At 42.8% G+C, this 20,478-nt stretch overlaps 1 protein-coding gene across 3 annotated transcripts; it reads right to left on the bottom strand.

Annotated features, from left to right (window-relative positions):
• Nucleotides 1-467: 467 nt before the first annotated feature.
• ATMIN (ATM interactor) lies at nucleotides 468-20,250 on the bottom strand. 3 transcript variants are annotated; one of them, XR_006275219.1, is made up of 5 exons: nucleotides 19,917-20,222; nucleotides 13,539-13,664; nucleotides 11,861-12,060; nucleotides 6,507-10,877; nucleotides 468-5,575 (listed from the first exon to the last, which is right to left on the bottom strand). XR_006275219.1 is itself a non-coding variant. In XM_038368169.2 (4 exons), exons 1-4 carry the CDS (start codon nucleotides 20,148-20,150, stop codon nucleotides 9,041-9,043), a joined length of 2,397 nt encoding a protein of 798 aa, XP_038224097.1. In that variant the 5' UTR covers nucleotides 20,151-20,250; the 3' UTR covers nucleotides 468-9,040. The 3 variants fall into 3 exon arrangements, 2 of the variants coding, with proteins under 2 accessions (XP_038224097.1, XP_038224099.1); XM_038368169.2 differs by having other exon boundaries at nucleotides 468-10,877; nucleotides 19,917-20,250; XM_038368171.2 differs by lacking the exon at nucleotides 19,917-20,222 and adding an exon at nucleotides 19,733-19,757 and having other exon boundaries at nucleotides 468-10,877; nucleotides 13,539-13,667.
• Between the last annotated feature and the right edge of the window lie 228 nt (nucleotides 20,251-20,478).

The raw sequence follows: 20,478 nt of genomic DNA, 5'->3' as shown, positions 1-20,478 counted from the left end.
AAGGTTTCACATACATCTCACAGCCCTGCGTACAGCATCTGTACTAGAGCAAAACAGTTGAACATTTACTTTCATTTGTTCTTAGTGCTCTAAGTGGGGACTTAGGCAGGATATTGGTACAGAATATTGAGGCAAGAGTAGAAATTAGACTGTTTTACCCCCCCAAAAGTACTAAGTTAGTGGAAAACTTGCATTGGGCATGTGAGAGAAAAAGAGAACAAGTGGTCCAAACCAGCATCCAATTATTCCAATGCAGCTCGATTTGTATGTACAATATCATAACTGTTTCTTCTTCACCAGAGGCTGAAGGATGTGGAATACCATATAGAACTGTCTTCTTTCAAAAACAACCACCATTTTTCATTTCTTTTATAGCTCTTATAAGTGATACTCTACTGATTTCCCAAACAGCATGTACTTTCCATTACCAATTTAGGCAGAGTCGTACAATAAATACAAGACAAATATCAGATTGAAATTAACTTTACTCCAATGTATTATGCATCATTTACAAGATTACTGAAATTCTTCATTGGTGAAAAGCATTGTAACACTTATGAATAATTTACTTGTAGCTTTATGTATCTAACAGTACAACTTTAGAAGGTAACGAGACAAATGCAAAAAAAAAACTTTTGGCACAGGTTCTTTTTGCATGCATTATACTAAACAGTTTTACAACTATTAAGATGTTTCTTCTTTGGGATTGCCACTTGTAAATTTTATATAGAACAAAAAACTCACTTGCTTCTGGCTGTTTATTAGAATTGGCTAAAATGGCAAAAGTCAAATAGGACCATCCTTCTGAAACTGAAGTTTGTCCACTAGAAGCTAGGGTGACCACATGTCCTGATTTTATAAGGATAGCCCTGATATTTGGGGCTTTTTCTTCTATAAATGCCGACCACCCCCCTGCATCCTGATTTTTCACACTTGCTATCTGGTCACCCTACTAGAAGCTCAAACTTCATACAGTGAGGGGATGAAACAGACTTCTGATATTTCAAATGTGGTTGACAAATCTAGCTACTTCAATATGCTTTGGAACAGACTCATCCATGGAGTTTTGTACTTATCCATTCCAAATAATTTTAAATGCAAGTGAAACATAATCAGTGGCTAAATTCTAATAAGTGGTTAAAATGAAAATAAGGCCTGTTGAAAACATGGCTCATAGCCTACCCCTTCCATATGTGCTCTTGCAAATATATGTAGAGCATGGTATGCTCTGCAGCCAAGTGAGTGCTTGAAACATGCATTGGCAAAACTGCACATTCCAAAATGGAGACCACTGTTTGAAATTTACTAATCCACTCGATGTATTGCATCAGCAGCTTCTGAAGTTATCTAATGTTTTCCATCTAAAAGGCAGAATAAAGGATCATTTATGGGACTGTATAAATCAGAAACTGCTCAGCAGTTTTTGTTTTTTTTTTAAGTAGCAGAAAACTCATTTGGGGATGTCCACTACCCTAGTTTTTAGTGAACTGGAAGAGTTATGCACACACAAAACAGACAAACTTTGCATCAACCTGAATGCAGGTCAATACAGAGTTGAATAATCTGGCCCTTTGAGTCTATTCATTGCATAGCAAAGGAATTTTAATAATAGTACTCCTGCTAGCTGTAGGCTGGCAAATCCTTCCACTGACTTGTTTGCCGTTCAAGCATGTAGACTTTAATTCACATCAACTGGTTTAAAAAAAAAAAAGCTTCAGAGCTTTTGAGAACCACTGAAATTCCTGCAAATTTGCACCATGCATTCAGAAAAAGTGCATGGTCACTATCATACTCCCTTCCCCTGGATATTTACCACCTAGGTTTAAAGAGAGCATTAGGAACGAGAGCCTGTTTGCAGTAGGTTTGTTGAAACACAAGCACAGCAGCATTTTTAAACAAATCAAAGTGAGACTACAAAGGCCCACCTCAAAACTGACATTTTGGAGTATGTTTATTTGGAACAACGGAAATCTTCACGTGCAGATTGTGTTGTCAAAATGACAAAGAGCATCCCCAAATTAGATTAAAGTGAAGGAAACTAGAGCATTACTCTGCACAACTTTCATGATAAAAGATCATTTAAACATAATTTGGTTGACTTCAGTGTTGTAATTTCAGCACCAGATATTTCTTTAGCAAATGAAGAATGATTTACATTGAGCGAACAAAGCATACCCATATTATGCACATCCATGCTTTATTCAAGTACATTCTACACCCGTAACTTTATATTAGATAACCTTTTAACCTTTCCAACACATATGCACTTAAAAGTTAAGAATGTGAGCAGTACCACTGAAATAAATTACATTATTCACATGCTTAACGTTAAAAATGTACCAAATATTGGCAGGACCAGGACCTAAGATAGCAGAACATAGTCATTTTGTTAAGTTAGAAACATGCTCTATTACCTTATGCTCAAATAAATTTGTTAGTCTCTAAGGTGCCACAAGTTCTCCTTTTCTTTTTGCGGATACAGACTAACACGGCTGCTACTCTGAAAGGTAATTTATATGTACACATGAGTAACAGCAGAATTTAGACTTAAAAAAGGCATGGCATATGTGTACTTGGAGATAACATTTTCAAGGGAAATTTATGAAAAAGTAAATTGGGAAAAAACAGATGTGGATCTGGAATGGTTTATAGCTTGAACAAGTTCAGCATGACCAGTTCTACAGTCTTAGTTTCTTTAAGCTGTTTAACTCTTAACTGAATATAAATGCTTTATGCTGCTTTAGGATTTCAGATAACATCGAAGAGAAGAGTTTCTACACACTAGCTACTTCGCTTTGTGTACATAAAATGTACATGTATGTTTAAGAGAATTCCATATATTATCCTAGACTGCCAATATCCTGATTCTGTCAGGCTGAGGAAACAAAAACTTCCCTGCAATTTAAACAGTGTTTTTTCATGCTATCAAATAATAGCTCAAATAAGTATTTACAAGTGTATACACATAAATGGATGCCTGCATATCTCCACAGTATAAACAAACATGCCTCCTCTCTGTTATCAGGGCTTAACGTAAACTTTTACCAATATATAGTGATACCAATAAAAAAGCAAGGCAACTCATTGTTAAGTTTGACATATCTAGTTTTTCAGCTGTCTTTTTGCTTATATTTTGCAGAATATAAGAAAGGGACTGTGCCCTGAAAAGTGCACTTTTGTTTACGTCTCCTTTGTGTTAATGAATGAAAGTGCAACATGTTTAATTTGCATACAAGTGTCAGTATTCTTTCAGAAGCTAAAGCCAGTTTTTTTGTAAATACCCTATTTACAATAAAAGCACCCAAATCTCTAATGCACATAAGTTAGAAGTGTCCACAGTTGCATTACTCCTCCATTTAAATGTTTTGCCCTTGGTGTTTCTCTCAGTAAATCTGCATGCCATGAGGGTTATGTGGATGTATCCAAGAGACAATATAGATTTGTCTCTGGATTGCTTTTACCACCCTTTGAAAAACTGGATGCTTTAGACAGACAAGATAACATTCAACTTTATTTACAGCCAGCCAAGGAAAGTAGAGCACCTTCATCTTAACTCATGCTTCAGGGCACAGTAAAATGATTGTGACAGAGCAGGGAAGAATTCATCTCTGGCCGAAAGTATTGTATGGTTTTCTAAAGGTCTGATCCAAAAGCCCACTGAGAGCAACAGAGATACTATCTATTCCAATGGCTTTGGATCAGGCCCTAGAGCATTTTAGGGTTTTTCATCTTCCTTTGAAAGATCAGGTAATAAGCACTGCCAGCAGTAGAATACTGGATTTGATTAACCAGTTGGCTGATTCATAGTGGCAAATCCTACATTCAAGTTTTCCCCACAAACAAACAGGTCATGGGATGCATGATTAGGTGACCAATCACAGCCCATTTGAGTGGAATTCAGAGTGGTCTAACACAAGAATTATGAGATCCAATAGTTGCAAGGGTGAGAAATTGGGATAAAGCAGGATGTGCAAGTATGACTATTTGGAAAAAAAGTCTGTGTGGCAAGGCTATGGGGAAACCATTGGCTATTTTGGGTACCAAAAACAAAGCCTCCCTTTATTCACCAGCCAGCCAAAGGGTAGTGAAACATCTAAGTCACTGTTAATAATACTGGGAAAGAATCCTGCATAAAATCAATCTTGCTGACTGACACACTTAAGGTAGTGCAAATTATGTTGGAAGGGCAATGCAAGAAAAATTGAAATTGAAAAAAGAAAAAAAATTAGTTTGGAAGAGAAAAATATTAACTGAAGATTTCAAATCAAGTTTTAATGCATTTGTTCAGTGCCTAGCACAATAGGGCCAAATTTGGTTGTGACCTCTCTCTCTCTCTCTCTCTCTCGTCTATTACAAGTGTTAATAAATTCAGAACTAGGGATATCTTAATGATGTGGAATCCATTCTTTTCGTGTAAGGAATTTTCCACAGCCCCATTTTCATAATTTCCAATGTAAATAATTTTCTTCAATCAGAATGAACACATCACATTTGTTTAGTCCCAGAGTTACCTTCAGTCAAAAGTGACCCATGTCCATCAAAACAAGGTATATTTACTGTTAAATTGTTTTCATGCCACTGGATTTTATTTAACAAATTCAAATTGTGATAATACCATACTCATTTAAGGTAATACTCAAATGTTAATCCTGTGGGGGCTGGGAGAAATGGGGCCAAATTCAGCATCAAAGCCCTGTCGTATTACTGTGCTCTGTAACTGCATATTTTAGAGAACTGAAATAAGACAACTGTTCATGGGAACCAGCAGTGTAAAATCATTTCTACTGAAAAATGCTGCTGGTTTCCTTTAGGCCATAGTCACTGGTAACAGTGCATGCACAATTCACCCCTTTGTAAAAAAGGTTTAGGCTTAAACCAAAGAAAGGATAACCTGCAGCTCGGCATCACGAGCCTGTGAGGTGGCTAGTAGTACTTAGGGGGCTAGTAGTGGGAAACTTACCTGCTGTAATTCCACACTCCGAACACATCACAGAAATTGATCTCCACTCTTGAGTTTTGGGCTTCTGGAACAAAGCCTGAACTTCCAAAATGTCAAGTTGTGCAGGGCTGCCGAGTCCCCACATTATCATCTCTTCCACAGCAGGTGGTATGTTCCACCTCTGTACACCTCTGCTTGTTCTCCAGTTGCTAGTTCTTTTTGAGCAAGAGATTGAAGCAATTACCTATGAGAACTTATTTATCTAACTTCCACTTTGAGATGTCAATATAATCAGTGCATCAGTTGGATAGCCACAGCCATCTATGCACTAAGAAATGCATTCTCTAGTTCTACAGTAAGCCAGTGGGAAGTAACTCTTAAAACCAAAGCATAAACATTGCTACAAATAGTAAAAGATAGGATAGATTCATCCAGCCATACTTTATCTGTCTCTCAAAAGAATTGGATAGACGAGAAGGAATCCAGTCAGTCATACAATATCTTCAGAGAATCAGAATTACATGCAAGTAATTTTCTCTTCTCTCAACATACCACGGTGACTGGGCTCCTGCTTCTAGAGGAAAGAAATTTGAGGGGAATTTCCACAAAGCAGCAGACTCACCAAATCATGGAGAGCTAGAATAGCAAAAGGCAGTTTAGTACACTCAGGATTGTGGAGACTTCCATGACACTCCCACGTCTGAGAATGTCAGGGAGATATTAAACAGGTGACAAGCAGCATAGGGCATGCATTGCAAGGCAGGTATGTAGAAGGATTTGTTGTTTGCATTACACAATTTCAAGCAGGGGCAGAGATGCCCATCAGCTGAGTCTGTTGGCTTGATAATAGCACGTTTAAGAAAGCAGGAAAAGTCAAAAGCCTTCCCAAGAAAAGACTGATTTGACAAAGGAATATCCTGCAACAGAACAGTCACCTCCATCTAGCACATTGGTTAAGTCCTACATAGTAAAGAGGGAAACATTCTCAGTTTTGGGCTGGGAGCTGTGCCCAGAAAGGACAGGCTATAGATCACCTCCATCAGGACTCCAGAAACAAAAACTTCTACACAGATGAGCGACTGGTTAGTGTCAGACATATACCCAATACCTCCCCGCTTCCTGTGGGTAAGCAAGTGTTCCTTTGCCTTTGCAAAATTGAAAGCAGGATCTTGGATCCTTATTACCACCAGTGAACAAAATGTGCTAAGGAGTTGCTCTGGGATCTGTGCATGACCTTTAAAATGACCAACTAAGAATATACTTGCAGGGATATGCTGAGTGCTTAATCCAGCCTCTTTCTTTCTGCTGCAGCCAAAAGTGTTACTCCTCTAGTCAATAAAGTAACTGGACATACATCAGCTTAGTGAGAGGCAACACACAACATTGAGGAGTTTTACTAAAGTTTGAGAGAGAAGCCAAAACTCTTGAGTTCAGTCATGACCCTAGATTAGTAAACATGCCCCCAGGCAACCAAAGAAGAGACCAGAAACTGCAATGAGCTCATATAGCCAACATGCATCCCAAATACATCTACAAGTAGAGAATGTGGCTACCTAAAGGCAATTACCAATTGGACAGCACAGGAAGCTGCATACTTTGACTTAATGGAATTTGAATGAAGGTCTGGTGACCACAGTTAAGGGAGACAAGCTCAGTCTTCATCATTTGTCTATATGAATTATGTATTTGTTCTTCCCTGGACTTCAGGCCCATTGAAATCATGTCTTGTGGTACATCCAATCACAAGTACCAGAATACTATTGCAAAAATCAAAATTCAAGTTTCACTATGGTCTTAACTGGTACCTGCCACCTACTGGCAAATACTCCCAGTTAGAACACCATGTCTCACACTTCCTCTCAGTTTATGAAGACTGCAGGACTCAAGGCCACTGGACAGCTCAAGCTGGGTGCTTTAGGGCAAAGCCCAAACCTTATCTTCTCAAAGGCAGACACAGATGGGCAAACCTCTCCAAGAAGTTGATCTTATGCCTGGGAGTGGCCCCCGATATACTGATGTCTATGTATCTGACTTTCTCATCTGTCCAATGCTCCAAGATAGGTACAGACAATGCCTTACTGATTGGCACACTACAGCAGTGCCCCAAAATGCAACTATGAAACACTGGTCTGAAGAATGGGCTGCAGCGGCATAGAAATTGGTGTGCCTGGGAGCTCAGGTATGCAATACATCCACTGCACATCATACTAAGCTATCCCCATCACAACTTTTTTGTCTATTACAACAAGCGATCATGCAGAAGTTGGGGTTGGGTAAAGGAGGTCTGAAATGCTCTGAGGCAAAGCAATTCAAGCCACCACCATAAAAAACTCCCCCATAAAGAAGGCGCTACGGTGTACCAACCACCACCACCTCAAACTCACTTCCTCGGCACTAGTGCTGTGGGTGAACATCTGCCTAGTGCAGCAGGGGAACAGCTGGGCAATGCACCTGTACATCATATAAGTTACTCCATACTGTCGATGCCTGGTATGTTTGTACACAAACAGGCCAATGCTCCAAGTCCCCTCAAAGATACCGACTGGCATGCTAACCAGAAATACACCAAGCCTCTGTTTTGAGCCACCACCAAATAGCACTGACCCAGCCTATTGGAAGTAGGAACAGGAACGAGTAGGAATAAGATGTGCCTGTGTTGGGAGAGTATCACTGTAGCACCCAGCACTGATGTGATCCAAGATTATCTGCTAGTGCATCAAACTCCAATGGCGCAGCAAGCCCTGATAGATCAATGGTGCTGTCAGTGCCCTGCAAGTTCACCATACTCTGATGAAATGGTAAGGCAATCTAGGCCCCAACATTACAAATTACTCTAGTGTGCCAAGCTCTGACAACACACTAAGACAACAGATCTCGCTAGTGTGTTGAGGCATTGTGACCTCACTGCAGTGCTTCAAACACCAATGGAACCTCAAATTCCATCTGCAACTGCCACCATCACTCTGGCTGCACCAAACCAGTCGCACTTTGAGTCTCCTACCAGCACAGATAGAGGACTGTGCCTTTTACACGCTGATCTTCAGAGCTATTCCTTTTCCATAAACTGGAGACAGGGGAGCATGGAATCTGTTCCAAATATTTCTGGATGGCACACACAGGTGCTCTAAGGCAAGGCACAGCTGCAACCAGCCTTCCAGACTGACCTTCAAGGCAGAACTGGATGCTCCTGAAATAAAGTTACAAGAAAATACAAAAAAGTTAGTAACCTCAGAAATACTAAAAGATGGGGAAAAAAGTGATGCAAGGCTGAAGACTGGCTCACAGAGCAGAAAGTCACATCAGAGTAACTGCCTCTCCATTGAAATAGATGACTGTTGTAACTGACCAGATAGGAGATGACAGTAGATGAAGAAAATCACCATGCTTTTCTGAGTATCATCAGCTTTTAACAGGTAACTGCTGAAGGGGAATGCTTTACAGTGAAGCCAGGGGCATGAGGGGCTGCAGAAGTGTCGCTACCCACATTAGTTGCACTTTAAATTATATATGTAATAATCAGCAAATTTGTGTTACAGGTTCATTTTTTGGGACAACTTATTGGAAACTACATCTACTAAATACATTCCTCAACATCTATTTTTGTATAGGACTGGTAAACCTTGCCATATTATAATCTTGTCAAATTTAAGACTTTAAAAAACAAAAAAGCAGCTTATGCCAATAAGGGCTTTTTTGGTGAGCGAGATGTGTCAGAATTAGATAGGCTTACTGTCTTGATGCAGAAGTAGGCCTAGGTCTGAGCCAGAAATATATAGGTATAGACAAATATAAAAGCCTGAACTGAGGTTCAATGGACATGTTGATATAGCTTTGTAACACAGATCAACAACGGCAGGCACCATGAGAACATTCACTTTAAAGTTCAAACTTACATTAACAGGTTACAAACATGTACACATATTCTATGTTTAAGTTACATATACAATAGCTGAAGTACCTTATGCATGAAAAGGTTTTTTTAGACCATCGGCATACGGGCAACTACATTCAACGTAGATAACTTGGTCAGTCCCTTCTCCCGCTCTCCACCCCAATAACTTAGTTTCAAACTGCAAGAAAAACAATTTTATTAAGTAGCACTCAATGGCTTGTTCCAAACTTCTGACAAACAAAGGAACACAATTCTGCACAGGTCTGTGTTTCTACTGAACTGAACTGTGACTCCATTGTATTCCAGGCCAAGTCAGCCAGAAGAAAGTCATCCATAGCTGTCTGTGTCTCATTGCTGGTAAGGAATAGGCTTCCAAGGGTCTCAAAGCAGCTATCCATAGTCTGTGTTTCAGCACTATTCAGCTGGACTTTATTTTCTATATTTTGACTAGCTGTATGTTTAGCAGCAGAGGGTATTTCTGTCTGCGTTTCATTATCAGACGAGTCAGTGCTCATGGAGAAGCTGGACTGCTTCAAAATACTTCCCAAAGGCAAATGGGTGCTACTGTCTAAGAAGGAATTTAAGTCTGTCTGTGTCTCGGTATCAAACATTTCCAAACCTAAAAAGTTAGAATTTCCTCTGCAGCTATAGGATTGAGTGGCACTGTCCGAAAAAAATAAGTCAGTCTGTGTTTCAATGTCCAGAGATTCCAAGACCGGCTCAGAGTTCAGATTACCAAGTTCACTCTCCTCAGTTTGGGTTTGAATATTGGAAGCTGAAAAGAACTCTTCAATGTCAAAGTCTATTCCTGTGCTCTGTGTAGGGCCAGATGGCAGATGTGTATCAGCACCAGAGCTAGTGTCAGACAAAAGACCACGATTATCCAATGTCTGGCCAGACATATTACCTGAAAAGATGTTTTCCAGATCACTTAGTAAGTCCATTGTCTGGGTTTGATTATCTGTCATATTTTGCTGTGGCAGTATATTAGTCTGTGTATTGAAGTTGATAATGGATTCAGTTTTTATTGTATCCTGATTCAGGGTCTTGCAGTTACTTCTTTGTAGCAATCCTTGATCCATGTTTGCAGCCATTAAATTGTTTTCTGCGAGCCCAATCTGGGTTGAAACATTGTAAACTGAATGAACACTGGCAAAAATGTCATTGCACATTACAGCCTGGTCCATTTGTATTCTCCCTTCAATAGAATTCTGTGTTCTATTGGTTTGAGTCTCTCTAGATACACCAGATGACTGGAAACAAGCCTGAGCAAAAGCATCAGTCTGGGCAGCTATGGATGAAGTCAGTTTAGAACTGGGCAACAGTGTCTGAGTCTGAACACTAACCGGTAGCGAAACCTGTGAACTGAATGTCAGGTCTGTCTGAGAGCAAGAGGATACAGAAGAATCAGGAGTCCAGGCTGCAGATGGCACAAAGTTCTGTGAAATGTAAGATAAGTCAGTTTGTACATTTATTGAAGAGATTTTATTCTTGTGACACATGCTCCCCAGCTCTTGTACTGTATTATTTGAGGTTACCTTACTCAAATTGACTTGGACACTGTTGCTAATCGGTTCAACATCACCAGAATTTGCCGTTTTTGAAATAGGCACAGTGTCTTTAAATACAAGTGCTTCAGCCTCTAATGCTGGTATCAGAATTCCTATAGACTGAGGTAATAAGTGAACAGTACTCATAACAGAGCCTTGATTATCAACAGTCACCACAACAGGTTTGACAGAGGAATCTGTTGCTGAAACAAAAATAGGTAAGTGAGCAAACTGCATTACTGGAAGTTTAACCAGAGCTACTTTGGGCTTTGGCAAAAGCATTTTCGGTGTACACTTTGGCTGTGAGAGCGTTTGCTTACTGATATTAGAACTGCAGGAGCCTTCAAAGGAGGCCATTAGTTTCATCTCAGACGATTCCAATTCCTGAGTGCAAGTACTACTGATGCGTGCATTGATGAATGCTTCACTCGCTTTCTCTGCCAAGTGCTGATTGGAAACCACAGTGCACATTTTCCTTTTCTTACTAGGTGGATCCCTGTAAAAATTACACATTCAGAATTTATCTCACAGTTTAGAGACCAACAACAAAATCCTCCCTCCCAACTCTTTCAATCATGGCACTAGACCTTGTGGGAATGGAGATAAAAGTTAAATCCTTCTGTAGGTCTGCATTGGCAGGAAAACCAATCCTGACCATGACTTTTTCCCTTTAATAAGGAAGAGAATGAAGAAAATGCTAAAAGAGTAACCTCTCAGCATTTTGGGTTGTGGTGTTTAAGAAAATGTTCAAAGACTTTTCCAAAGTAGGTAGTTACAGTCTTATAGACAATTGGAGCCTAGGTTTTCTATCCCTTGCATACAATGCACAAGTATAATCTTGCAGCATCTCACTCTGCAAGACAAGATATAGTAGGATTCAGTAAATAGATTGCTTCATTCATGCACACTACTAGGAAGATTTATACACATTTTATAGATGGCAATTTTTGATGCTTATCTTGTTGTCTTACTAATGAAAGCAACTGACACATATGGTGCTGTATAAGTGTTAAGAGTAAAAATATTTAATTAACATTGCTTAATTCAGGCTACAGAACTACACGGGGTGTGCACATTCCCCGTCCAAGAGCATTCCCTTTCTACTTTGATAGGACTGCAGGATGCACAGTTCCAATGAGAATCACTAGTAGTTCTAACAACAAATGCAATAAATGTCACCAGCAATAAGAGGACCACAGCTGGTAACACTTCTTGTGCTAGACACTAGAAGCTTGATCTTACATAGTACTGGACACTCAATTCCCATTGCCATCAATGGATCTAGAACTGCGGTAAGCAATGGAAGGAAGAAGCAGCAAACTGCATTAGTGTTAGTGGGAGTTAACTGCATATAGGTAGGAGACAGGCCCACCTCCCATCAACCGAAAGGAGTTAATTATGAGGCATGTGTAGGAAGATGCCATAATACTTAATATACAATAAATTAAACCACTTAATCAACAATAGCTTCACTGTTACCTGTGCTCTGCAGGGATCTCATGGCCAGTTCTGTAAACATGAGAAAGTAATGCTGTTCTGCTGGCATAAGGGCACCCACAAGTACACTGGAAAGTCTTGCCACAGTCTTCTATATGTCGTTTCAAGTCCCATTCCGTGCCATACGAGTTGCTACATTTATCACATTTGTGCTTCTTTTCAGCATGCATTTTCATAAAGTGCTAAAATTCACAGTGAAAGTTAGACAAGTTAGCAGTACAAAATAATTGGTTAAGAGGTCATTAATTTACAAAACAGATACAGTGTTAGCACATGCAAAATAATTTAGGAGATACGCTAGTCTTGGAGAAGAGTAAGAAAACTATCCTTAATCAGAAACAGTTTTAAGAATTCAATAGAAATATTTAGGCTTTTCACAGAAAAAAAAGATTTAAACATTTTCTTGCACTGCTCAAGGCACAAACTATACAATACTATTCTAGAGTCATGAGAACTACAGAATGAAGAGAAGTCTAGTTTCACTGTCCAGGTTGAGATGAGGGCAAAAAGTAAACAATGAAAAGTTGCTTAAATTAGTTTTCATTATTTGAAGTACTGTTTTTTGTACAAATAACTATGATTTTACACCGTCATTGATCTGCTAATTGATTTTCATTGTTTTACTTGGGAGTAAGTCTTCATACAATACCAGAGAATGAACTTGTTGGCAATCTCATACACTTGATCATTAATTTTATGTCGTCAATTCCCCACAGCTTTTAGCTATAGATTAACTACTGCCACTTAACACTTACTGGGCCTCCTGTACCATTGACATCAATGGTAGGTTTGCTATTGACTTCAGTGGGCACAGGATCAAGCCCACAGTGCCCCTCATTCAAGGATCTTGCTGTTTATTAACATTAGTTAAATCATCAAAATACCCATCTTGCGAGAGGCACACTCTTTCTTTCAATAAAGAACTGGAACAAAGAGGAGAGGCTAAGTGAGTTGTCCAAGTTCCCAGAGCAAGTAAATAGAACTCTTTATTTATGGCCCTCAGCTCTAGCCACTAGACCACATCACTGCCATGCTGGATCATGCAGCTGACTGACACTGAAGACGAGTCACAAATGTTGGCAGTTGGGTTTTCAATAGAATGTAACACTTTTCATAAAGAATGCATAAGTGACATTTTCTTAGCAAGAAATAATCCTGATGAACATGCAACAGAAAGTCAACTGTGTAAAGACATCAAATCCTGAGACAAAAGTACAGGAGTTAGCCTTATTTCTTATCTATTTAAGATGGCTAATAATTTAAATCCAGCTAATTGCCCTTAGACTTTTTTTTGTTATAATTGGACATTTATAGAAAAAATGTTAGCCATAAGTCAGCTCTTTAGAAAAATCTTATATGAATGATCTTTTCTAACGTTCATTTTTTATCAGGTTTTTTTTTTTTTAAATGAGAACATGCCAGTGACTAACAGACACAAAGGCCCAAGTCTTCCAAAGTGGATGTGCAAACTACCATCTGCACACAGACTGGGGTTTCTCCACACACTTGCTCTGCAACTTGAGTATACACATTGGGATGTCTGGCACATGAGTTTGGATACAGGAAGGTATAAACACTCTTGAAGATTTAGCCCATGTTGTCCCCAGATTCCTCTTATACTGTTACTCAAAGAAAAGTAGTCCAGAAAAAAAATAAATACCTGTTTTACAAGTGAAAATTGGGAAAATGGTCTGTTTGGTCCTCTAGGGCAGCCTTCAATAGGACAGCAGTAGAATTTCTGTGTAGTTTTCAAACCCTTTCTTATTGATGCATTTATTTTTCCATCCTGAAAAAGTACATGTTTATTAAAAGTTGGCAAATGAGCCTGTATTATTAATACAGTGTTCAGAATACAGATTAAACTTCGCCCAACATTTAGTTTACCAGCCTTGACATTCTAGCTAAAAACTCTTTGTTAAGTGAACTGGTAGATTACTCAGCCCAAATGGAGTTGCTTATCTGTTCAGATACTATTTTGTAACTGTACCAGCAGAACTCTCCAGGAATCACAACTGATGATCCTAGAGCAGTATACTATTATTTTACTTCAAATATTAAATTCTCCCCAGCATAGAGGAAATACTTTCAGAATCTAAACAATTTACACCTGCTATTTCTTAACTTTTCAGAGTCCAAAATGAAGATCTAAAGCTCCAGCCTCCATACTGCATTTCACTAAATATTTACAGTGTTCCAATACAATGTGGTTTTAATTTTCAGAATTGCATTATGATTGGCATTTCCAACCAGTAAGATTTCTACTTTACAGTTTATATTTGCCTGGAACAATCACACTGCCATCAAAGTTGCTGAAGCAAATAAAACTAAAGAACTAGAATTCCATGTGCCACTTAATAAACTGTTTGTGTGTGGTTGTATGCAGACTAGATGTTCACAGCAATATACTACAGAACCAGAATACCAATAGGGACAGATTCTGCTTAGTTGTCTCTGGAAGAGACATCTCCCTCACCAAGGAAGATTCCTTCAGTCTCAACCAAATTATTCTGCTTTCCACATTTCAGCCACCTGAGCGTGGACACTTAGGGATAGTAGCAGGTTACTAGCTAAGAAGGAATTTTGGGCTAAAATTCTCAGCTGTATCCAAGCAAAACACAGTGCTGCTGGGAAGCATAAAGACAAAAATAGCACCTCTTATGTCCCTCCAGATCCTGGAACTGGCTGGGGAGCGAAATTCCAGGCACTACAACCCTGGAGATCTCTCTCTGGTACCAACTACTTCAATGTGAAATTAAATTTGACTTGATCTGATGCCTCTTTTCACAGGGGGAGACTGCTAATCTGATGTTGGATCCAGGGACCAGACCCATAAGGCCTCCCTGATGAAGGCACAGAGCCTCTGCTGCTTATCAGTGCAAGCTCAAGGTGTGAAGGCCCTGCAATAGAGCAGCAATCCAAGTAATGGTTTACAACCCCATGCAGAATAGCAGATACCCACATCTGTCTCCAGAACATAGAGGGACACATCACACACTGCTTAAATACACCCTTTTTACCTGAGACCCCAGAGCCCTGATAGACATTTTGGTAATAGCCAGAGAACCTTCGGGCCAAAATAAAAACCTGCCAGTACAACAGTGAAAGCTATTTAACACTGAGCCCAATTAAAATACAGTGCAACACAAGAAATTGAGTTTTGGATTAAAAAGACCCCAAGAAATCACCCTTGGAACAGAGGGAAGGTCCCTGCACCTGACCACAGAAATGCACAAACTGAGGTAGTTTGAGACTGCACAACATTTTTATAACTTCTGCTTCAAACATCTTAAGTGTGAAGGGTGCTCATGCAGCTTCAACAGGCATGGTTTCCCAGAAAGTTCCTGCAGCATAACGTGAGGCAAATCCCACAAACAGGAATAAACAGATACCACATTAATGAGCTCCTTTTTGTCAAAGTGAATGAAGCATTAACAGCTGCCAAACCAAGATAAGTTATGTCCTCAATGAATGGAACACAATCAATGCTATACAACTTTGTCAAGCAACTTATGTTTCTAAGCATTCAAACCTGGTATCTAGTAAAAGACATGTTGTTGCAAGTGAGTTTTACTAATGCTATAAGTCCATACAATTAAGTACAAAGAATCTAATAAATAAGATGGTCAACTATGTCATTTCACCAAAAGAGAACCTGATGGATTTTTGAACTTTGTAATTAAACGTTTTGTGGAATTTTGGGACAAAGTTTTTACTTTCACCTCTTTTCCTTTGACTCCCTGAAAGTATCAAAATAAAGTGCAGTCAGAGAAAATTAAAAACCACTAAGTTCCAAGATCATTCTCTTGTTACACCACAATCCACCACCACCACCACGCTACTAAGGGTCAGATTATTTATTTTGTAAAGATATAGTACATCGGTTCTCAAACTGTGGGTCAGGACCCCAAAGCGGGTCACAACCCCATTTTAATGGGGTCGCCAAGACTGGCATTAGATTTGCTGGGGCCCAAGCCCAACCGCCCAGGGCCAAAGCACGAGGACTTCAGCCAATGGTGGAGGGGCTTTGGCTTTGACCCCCCTTGCCCGGGGCAGTGGGGCTTGGGATTCGTCTTTGGCCCCCCTACCCAGGACAGTGGGGCTTGGGTTTTGGCTTTGATCTCCCCAGCCAAATCAGTGGGTCTCGGGTGTGCTCAGGCTTCAGTACCCCCTCCTGGGGTCGTGTAGTAAATTTTGTTGTCAGAAGGGGGTCGTGGTGCAATGAAGTTTGAGAACCCCTGATATATGCCTAAAGTAGGTGCCTAAAGAAGCAGATAGTCACTTAGCAGAATTCTCATAAGTGCCTAGACACCTAGCTATCACTGACTCTCTAGGGTGCTTTTGATAATTCCACTAGGTGACTATCTGCTTTTTTAGGCACTTATTTAGCAATCAGGACTTTACTGCTAAAAGGGTTTAGTAAGAGAGGTAAGCTGTAAAACAATGCTGAATATGGAAGAGACAGCTCTACATACATTGGTAAAAAGTTTCCATAGTTGGGACTATCTGTATGTAGCTCTAAAGCAGGGGTGGGAAAACTTTTTGCCCTGAGGGCCACATCGGGGTTCCAAAACTGTATGGAGGGCCCCCCCTACTGGGATTCCCTACCCCTAACCGCCCCCTGGGATCCCACCCCCATCCAACCCCCCCCTGCCCCCTGCCCCCTATCCACACCCACGTCTCCAGACAGGCTCCCCGGGACCCCACCCCCTATCGAACCCCCCAAAGCCCCTTTCAGAATATAGCCCTGTGAACATGGGCAGAGGGCTCAGGAGGAGCAGGGGCAGCCGTGCAGCTGGTTTCCCGCCGCTTCTCTCCAGCCGGCTGCGCGGCCACCTGATGCTCCTCCTGAGCCCGCCACCCGCGTTCGCCATGCTCCCGCCACCCGCAGCTCCTGCCTGCTCCCCTGAGGCTGCAGTGAACCTCCCTTCCCGCTCTCCCCCGCCCCCTCCCACGCTGGCAGCGTGGCGAGGCTGCGGTGGAGGGACAGCGAGGGAGGGGTTGGGGACTAGCTCCTGGCCGGGGAGGCTCAAGGGCTGGGCAGGATGGTCCCGCAGGCCGGATGTGGCCCACGGGCCATAGTTTCCCATCTCTGCTCTAAAGTATCATTCAATCAGTCACGACCAGATACAGATTCTAATGACAGTTTATCTCCAAAAATCTCATCTCCGCATCCGATGAAGTGAGCTGTAGCTCACGAAAGCTTATGCTCTAATAAATTTGTTAGTCTCTAAGGTGCCACAAGTACTCCTTTTCTTTTTGCGAATACAGACTAACACGGCTGCTACTCTGAAACCTCTCATCTCCATAGACACTGTGTCTGAGCCACACAGTGTTCCCATACTAGTCTGAGCTATTACCAAATGAAAAGCTGAGTTCAAGGAATCTCATGAGCGTACATGGCAATGTGGTAACAGTTCTGAGAGCTATTACAGCAGTTTACGTGGGGAAAGAATGCATTGTATTTTCTTCCTTGATTGCAAACTTGGAACACAACAGTTAAATACTGCATTAACTGTGGTTCAAAATGATGGGCCGCGTGGATCCAGGAGTGCTGCGTGCCCCTCAGAGCACAAGCTCAGAATGTTTAGAAGAATGTCTGCTGAAACTGTGCACAAACCCTTATGTATCCCTTGTGTCTCTTAACCACAGGACGCATCAGCTAATGCCACTCAATTCCTTCCAACTGTTTTTGAGCCAAGATCCACATAGGCCATGTCGACCAATAATAAAAAAAAATATTTCCCTGAGAAAATATGAGGTGCCTGGAGAACTATACGTTTGTATTCCTGTAGCACCATATGGCCAGGGTCTCCAGGTGCCACAGCAATACAAAAAATGAATAAAAGGATGAATGATCTTTAGAAAGAAAAAACCCAAGCTACTCTTAACAGTATCTGTTATATTAAAAAAAATTGAAAAATATTAAAAGATATCACACACAAATACTACACAGAGACAAACCAAACACTAAGTACGCATATACTGTTAAACAAGTTTATATATTTCACACTGAAGAGTGTTTTAAACAAAAAAGCTGTTGCTAGAAAATGCATCACTCTTTCCATTGTAATAGAATAAACATGATACACTAATCTAGAACAGCCCATCAAGACCTATATAAATCTTTACAGTACCCTTTGAACAACAGTGGCTTTAGAAACAATTGGACAGTTTACTGTTTCTAAAGAATGCTAACTATCCCTTGCAGAGGGCTTCAAAACTGGGAATGCGAGCTCCCCATCTAGATGTTGTTAGACAAATCAGAAGGCAAGAAGGACCCAGGGGACACAGATGTAGTGCTGGACAAATGGTAGGCAGTCAATGCTCAAGTACATGCTTGGGGTCAGGTTGGGAGCATCGGTCAGTATGTAGACCTGGTGTGTATTACTTTCATGTATGATCAGGGCTGTGGGCACCAAAGGTGGCAGTCAATATCAGGACCAAGTGGATCTAACTCAAGAACAGACTCAAGGAGTTTGATACTTGGAATCAATTGTCTTAGGTACATACCAAGAGCAGCATAGGTGCTGACTCCATGGGTGCTCCAGGGCTGGAGCACCCATGGGGAAAAAAAATAGTGGGTGTTCAGCTCCTCTCCCCTGGCGCCTCCCGCGCCCTGGCAGACCCTGCTGATCAGTGCCTCCTGCCCACCACAATCAGCTGCAACTGCGGGGGAGGAGAGGAAGGAACAGGGTATACTCAGGATGGTGCAGAATGAGAGTGGGAAGAGATGGGGCAGGGCCTTGGGGGAAGGGGTGGAGTGGGGGCAGAGCCTGGGGTGGAGCAGGGGTCAAGCACCCCCAGGGAAAGTGGAAAGTTGGTGCCTCTGAACAGCTGGACATGCTCACGACCAAGATCTCAAGGGGTGAGGAATAATGGGGGCAAGCAGGAAGGGGTATGTGGATCTATACTTGTTTACATCATGCAGTGCTGGGCTGGGGAGTGGGGAGAATATGGCATGGGGGAGTTTGACTCCATGGCCTTGCTCAGGTGTATGCTAAAGGCCAGGAAGGTTTTTGGGACATGCATTTGTCAGAGGGAGGCTCAATATTGGGGCCTTCCTTGGACCAGGGTTAGGGGATTTTTAAAGGGTGAAGGGGAGGGCCTGGTGAGACTTGTTCAGCTGCGTGCTCCGGAACGGGCAAAGTATGGGGTTCAGCACCTGGACCTGGACGGTCTTGCTCAGGAACATGCTCAGGGCAGGGGGGGTTCCCAATATCCAGACCCAATGGGCTGGGGGTCAGTACCTAGACCTGCTCAGGCTTGCTCATGTGCACACTCAGGGCTGGAGGTAGAGAATATGAGGGGCTTGGTACATGGGCCTCGTGCGCCTTGCTCAGGTACATGATAAGGGTAGGGGAGCTTTGGTACCCAGACCCAGGTAGCCAGGGATGTGTTGATCTCTGGATCCACTGTACCTTGTTCAGGTGCTTGGTGGTGGGGGAAAGGATATGAAAAGTTAGGTACCCAAATCAGCTAGGCTGGGAAAGGGTCAGTATCTGAAACAGCTGAGCCTTGCTGGGGAATATGAGGGTTTCGGTACCTGGACCCAGTGGGCTAAGGGAGGTGGGTCTTGCTCAGGTGCACATTCAGGACAGGTGAGGGTCAGTACCAGAACACACTGGATCATGACTAGGTGCACGCTGAGAGTAGGGGTGAGGCGGTACCGGGACCAGCTGGGCTATGCCCAGTTGCGCACTCAGGACAGGGGAGGGTCAGTACCCGGACCCGCTGGGCCATGCCCAGGGCAGGGGAGGATTGTAGCCAGAGCCAGGGCCGGGGAGGGTCAGTACCCGGACCCACTGGGCCATGCCCAGGGCAGGGGAGGATTGTACCCAGACACAAGGGGGGCTGGACCCGGTGGGCCTTGCTCAGGGCAGGGCGGTACCCAGAGCCACTGGGCTATGCCCAGGTGCGCACTCAGCACAGGGGAGGGTCAGTACCGGACCCACTGGGCCATGCCCAGGGCAGGGCAGGGGAGGGGAGGGGAGGGAAGGGGAGGATTGTAGCCAGAGCCAGGGCCGGGGAGGGTCAGTACCTGGACCCGGTGGGCCTTGCTCAGGTGCATGCTCAGGGCCGGGCTGTTGGGCAGGACCTTGCCGCAGCCGGGCACCGTGCACAGAATGTTGGTCCGCACGGCCCGGGACAGCTCCGTCACCGACGGCCGCACGAGCTCCCGGGGGACAGGACGCTCCGTGTCAGGGGCCGAAGCCCGGGGCCACCCCGGCCCCTCTCCGCGCCGTGCGCGCTCTGCCGCACCTGGCGCCGCCATGTTGTTTTCGGCCACTTACAAACAAACCGGCCTAGCAGCAGCAGCAGCAGCGGCGGCGCTTCCGGGGGGGCGACGGAGGCAGCTCAGCATTAGTCATCTTGTGATTTGAATATTCATAAGCAGCGACCAGACTCGGCGCTGTCACGCCCCTCGGGCCTGGCTCCGCCCACAGATAGTCTTTCGCTCCGCCCGGCATCGGCCAATCTTCGGTTTTCCGTCTCCCGCGGGGCTCGCCCGCTTCGCCTCGTTCCCGAAGAACCGTCCCTCTCCTCAGGGTGGGGGAGAGCGAGGGCTCCAGCTCGGCCTGCGGGCTCTGGGGGGAGGCTGG

Source organism: Dermochelys coriacea, chromosome 12 (genome assembly GCF_009764565.3).
Source record: "Dermochelys coriacea isolate rDerCor1 chromosome 12, rDerCor1.pri.v4, whole genome shotgun sequence".
NCBI classification, from domain to species: Eukaryota; Metazoa; Chordata; order Testudines; family Dermochelyidae; genus Dermochelys; species Dermochelys coriacea.
This window is presented reverse-complemented; position numbering and strand designations above follow the sequence as displayed.

Excerpts from the sequence above, each read along its gene's own strand:
- ATMIN (XM_038368169.2), bottom strand. The coding sequence starts at position 20,150 with ATGGCGGCGCCAGGTGCGGCAGAGCGCGCACGGCGCGGAGAGGGGCCG. Across the intron at positions 12,061-13,538 it reads AATTTTCACTTGTAAAACAG|CACTTTATGAAAATGCATGC; the intron begins GTATTTATTTTT and ends TGTGAATTTTAG. Across the intron at positions 10,878-11,860 it reads GAGATCCCTGCAGAGCACAG|GGATCCACCTAGTAAGAAAA; the intron begins GTAACAGTGAAG and ends TAATTTTTACAG.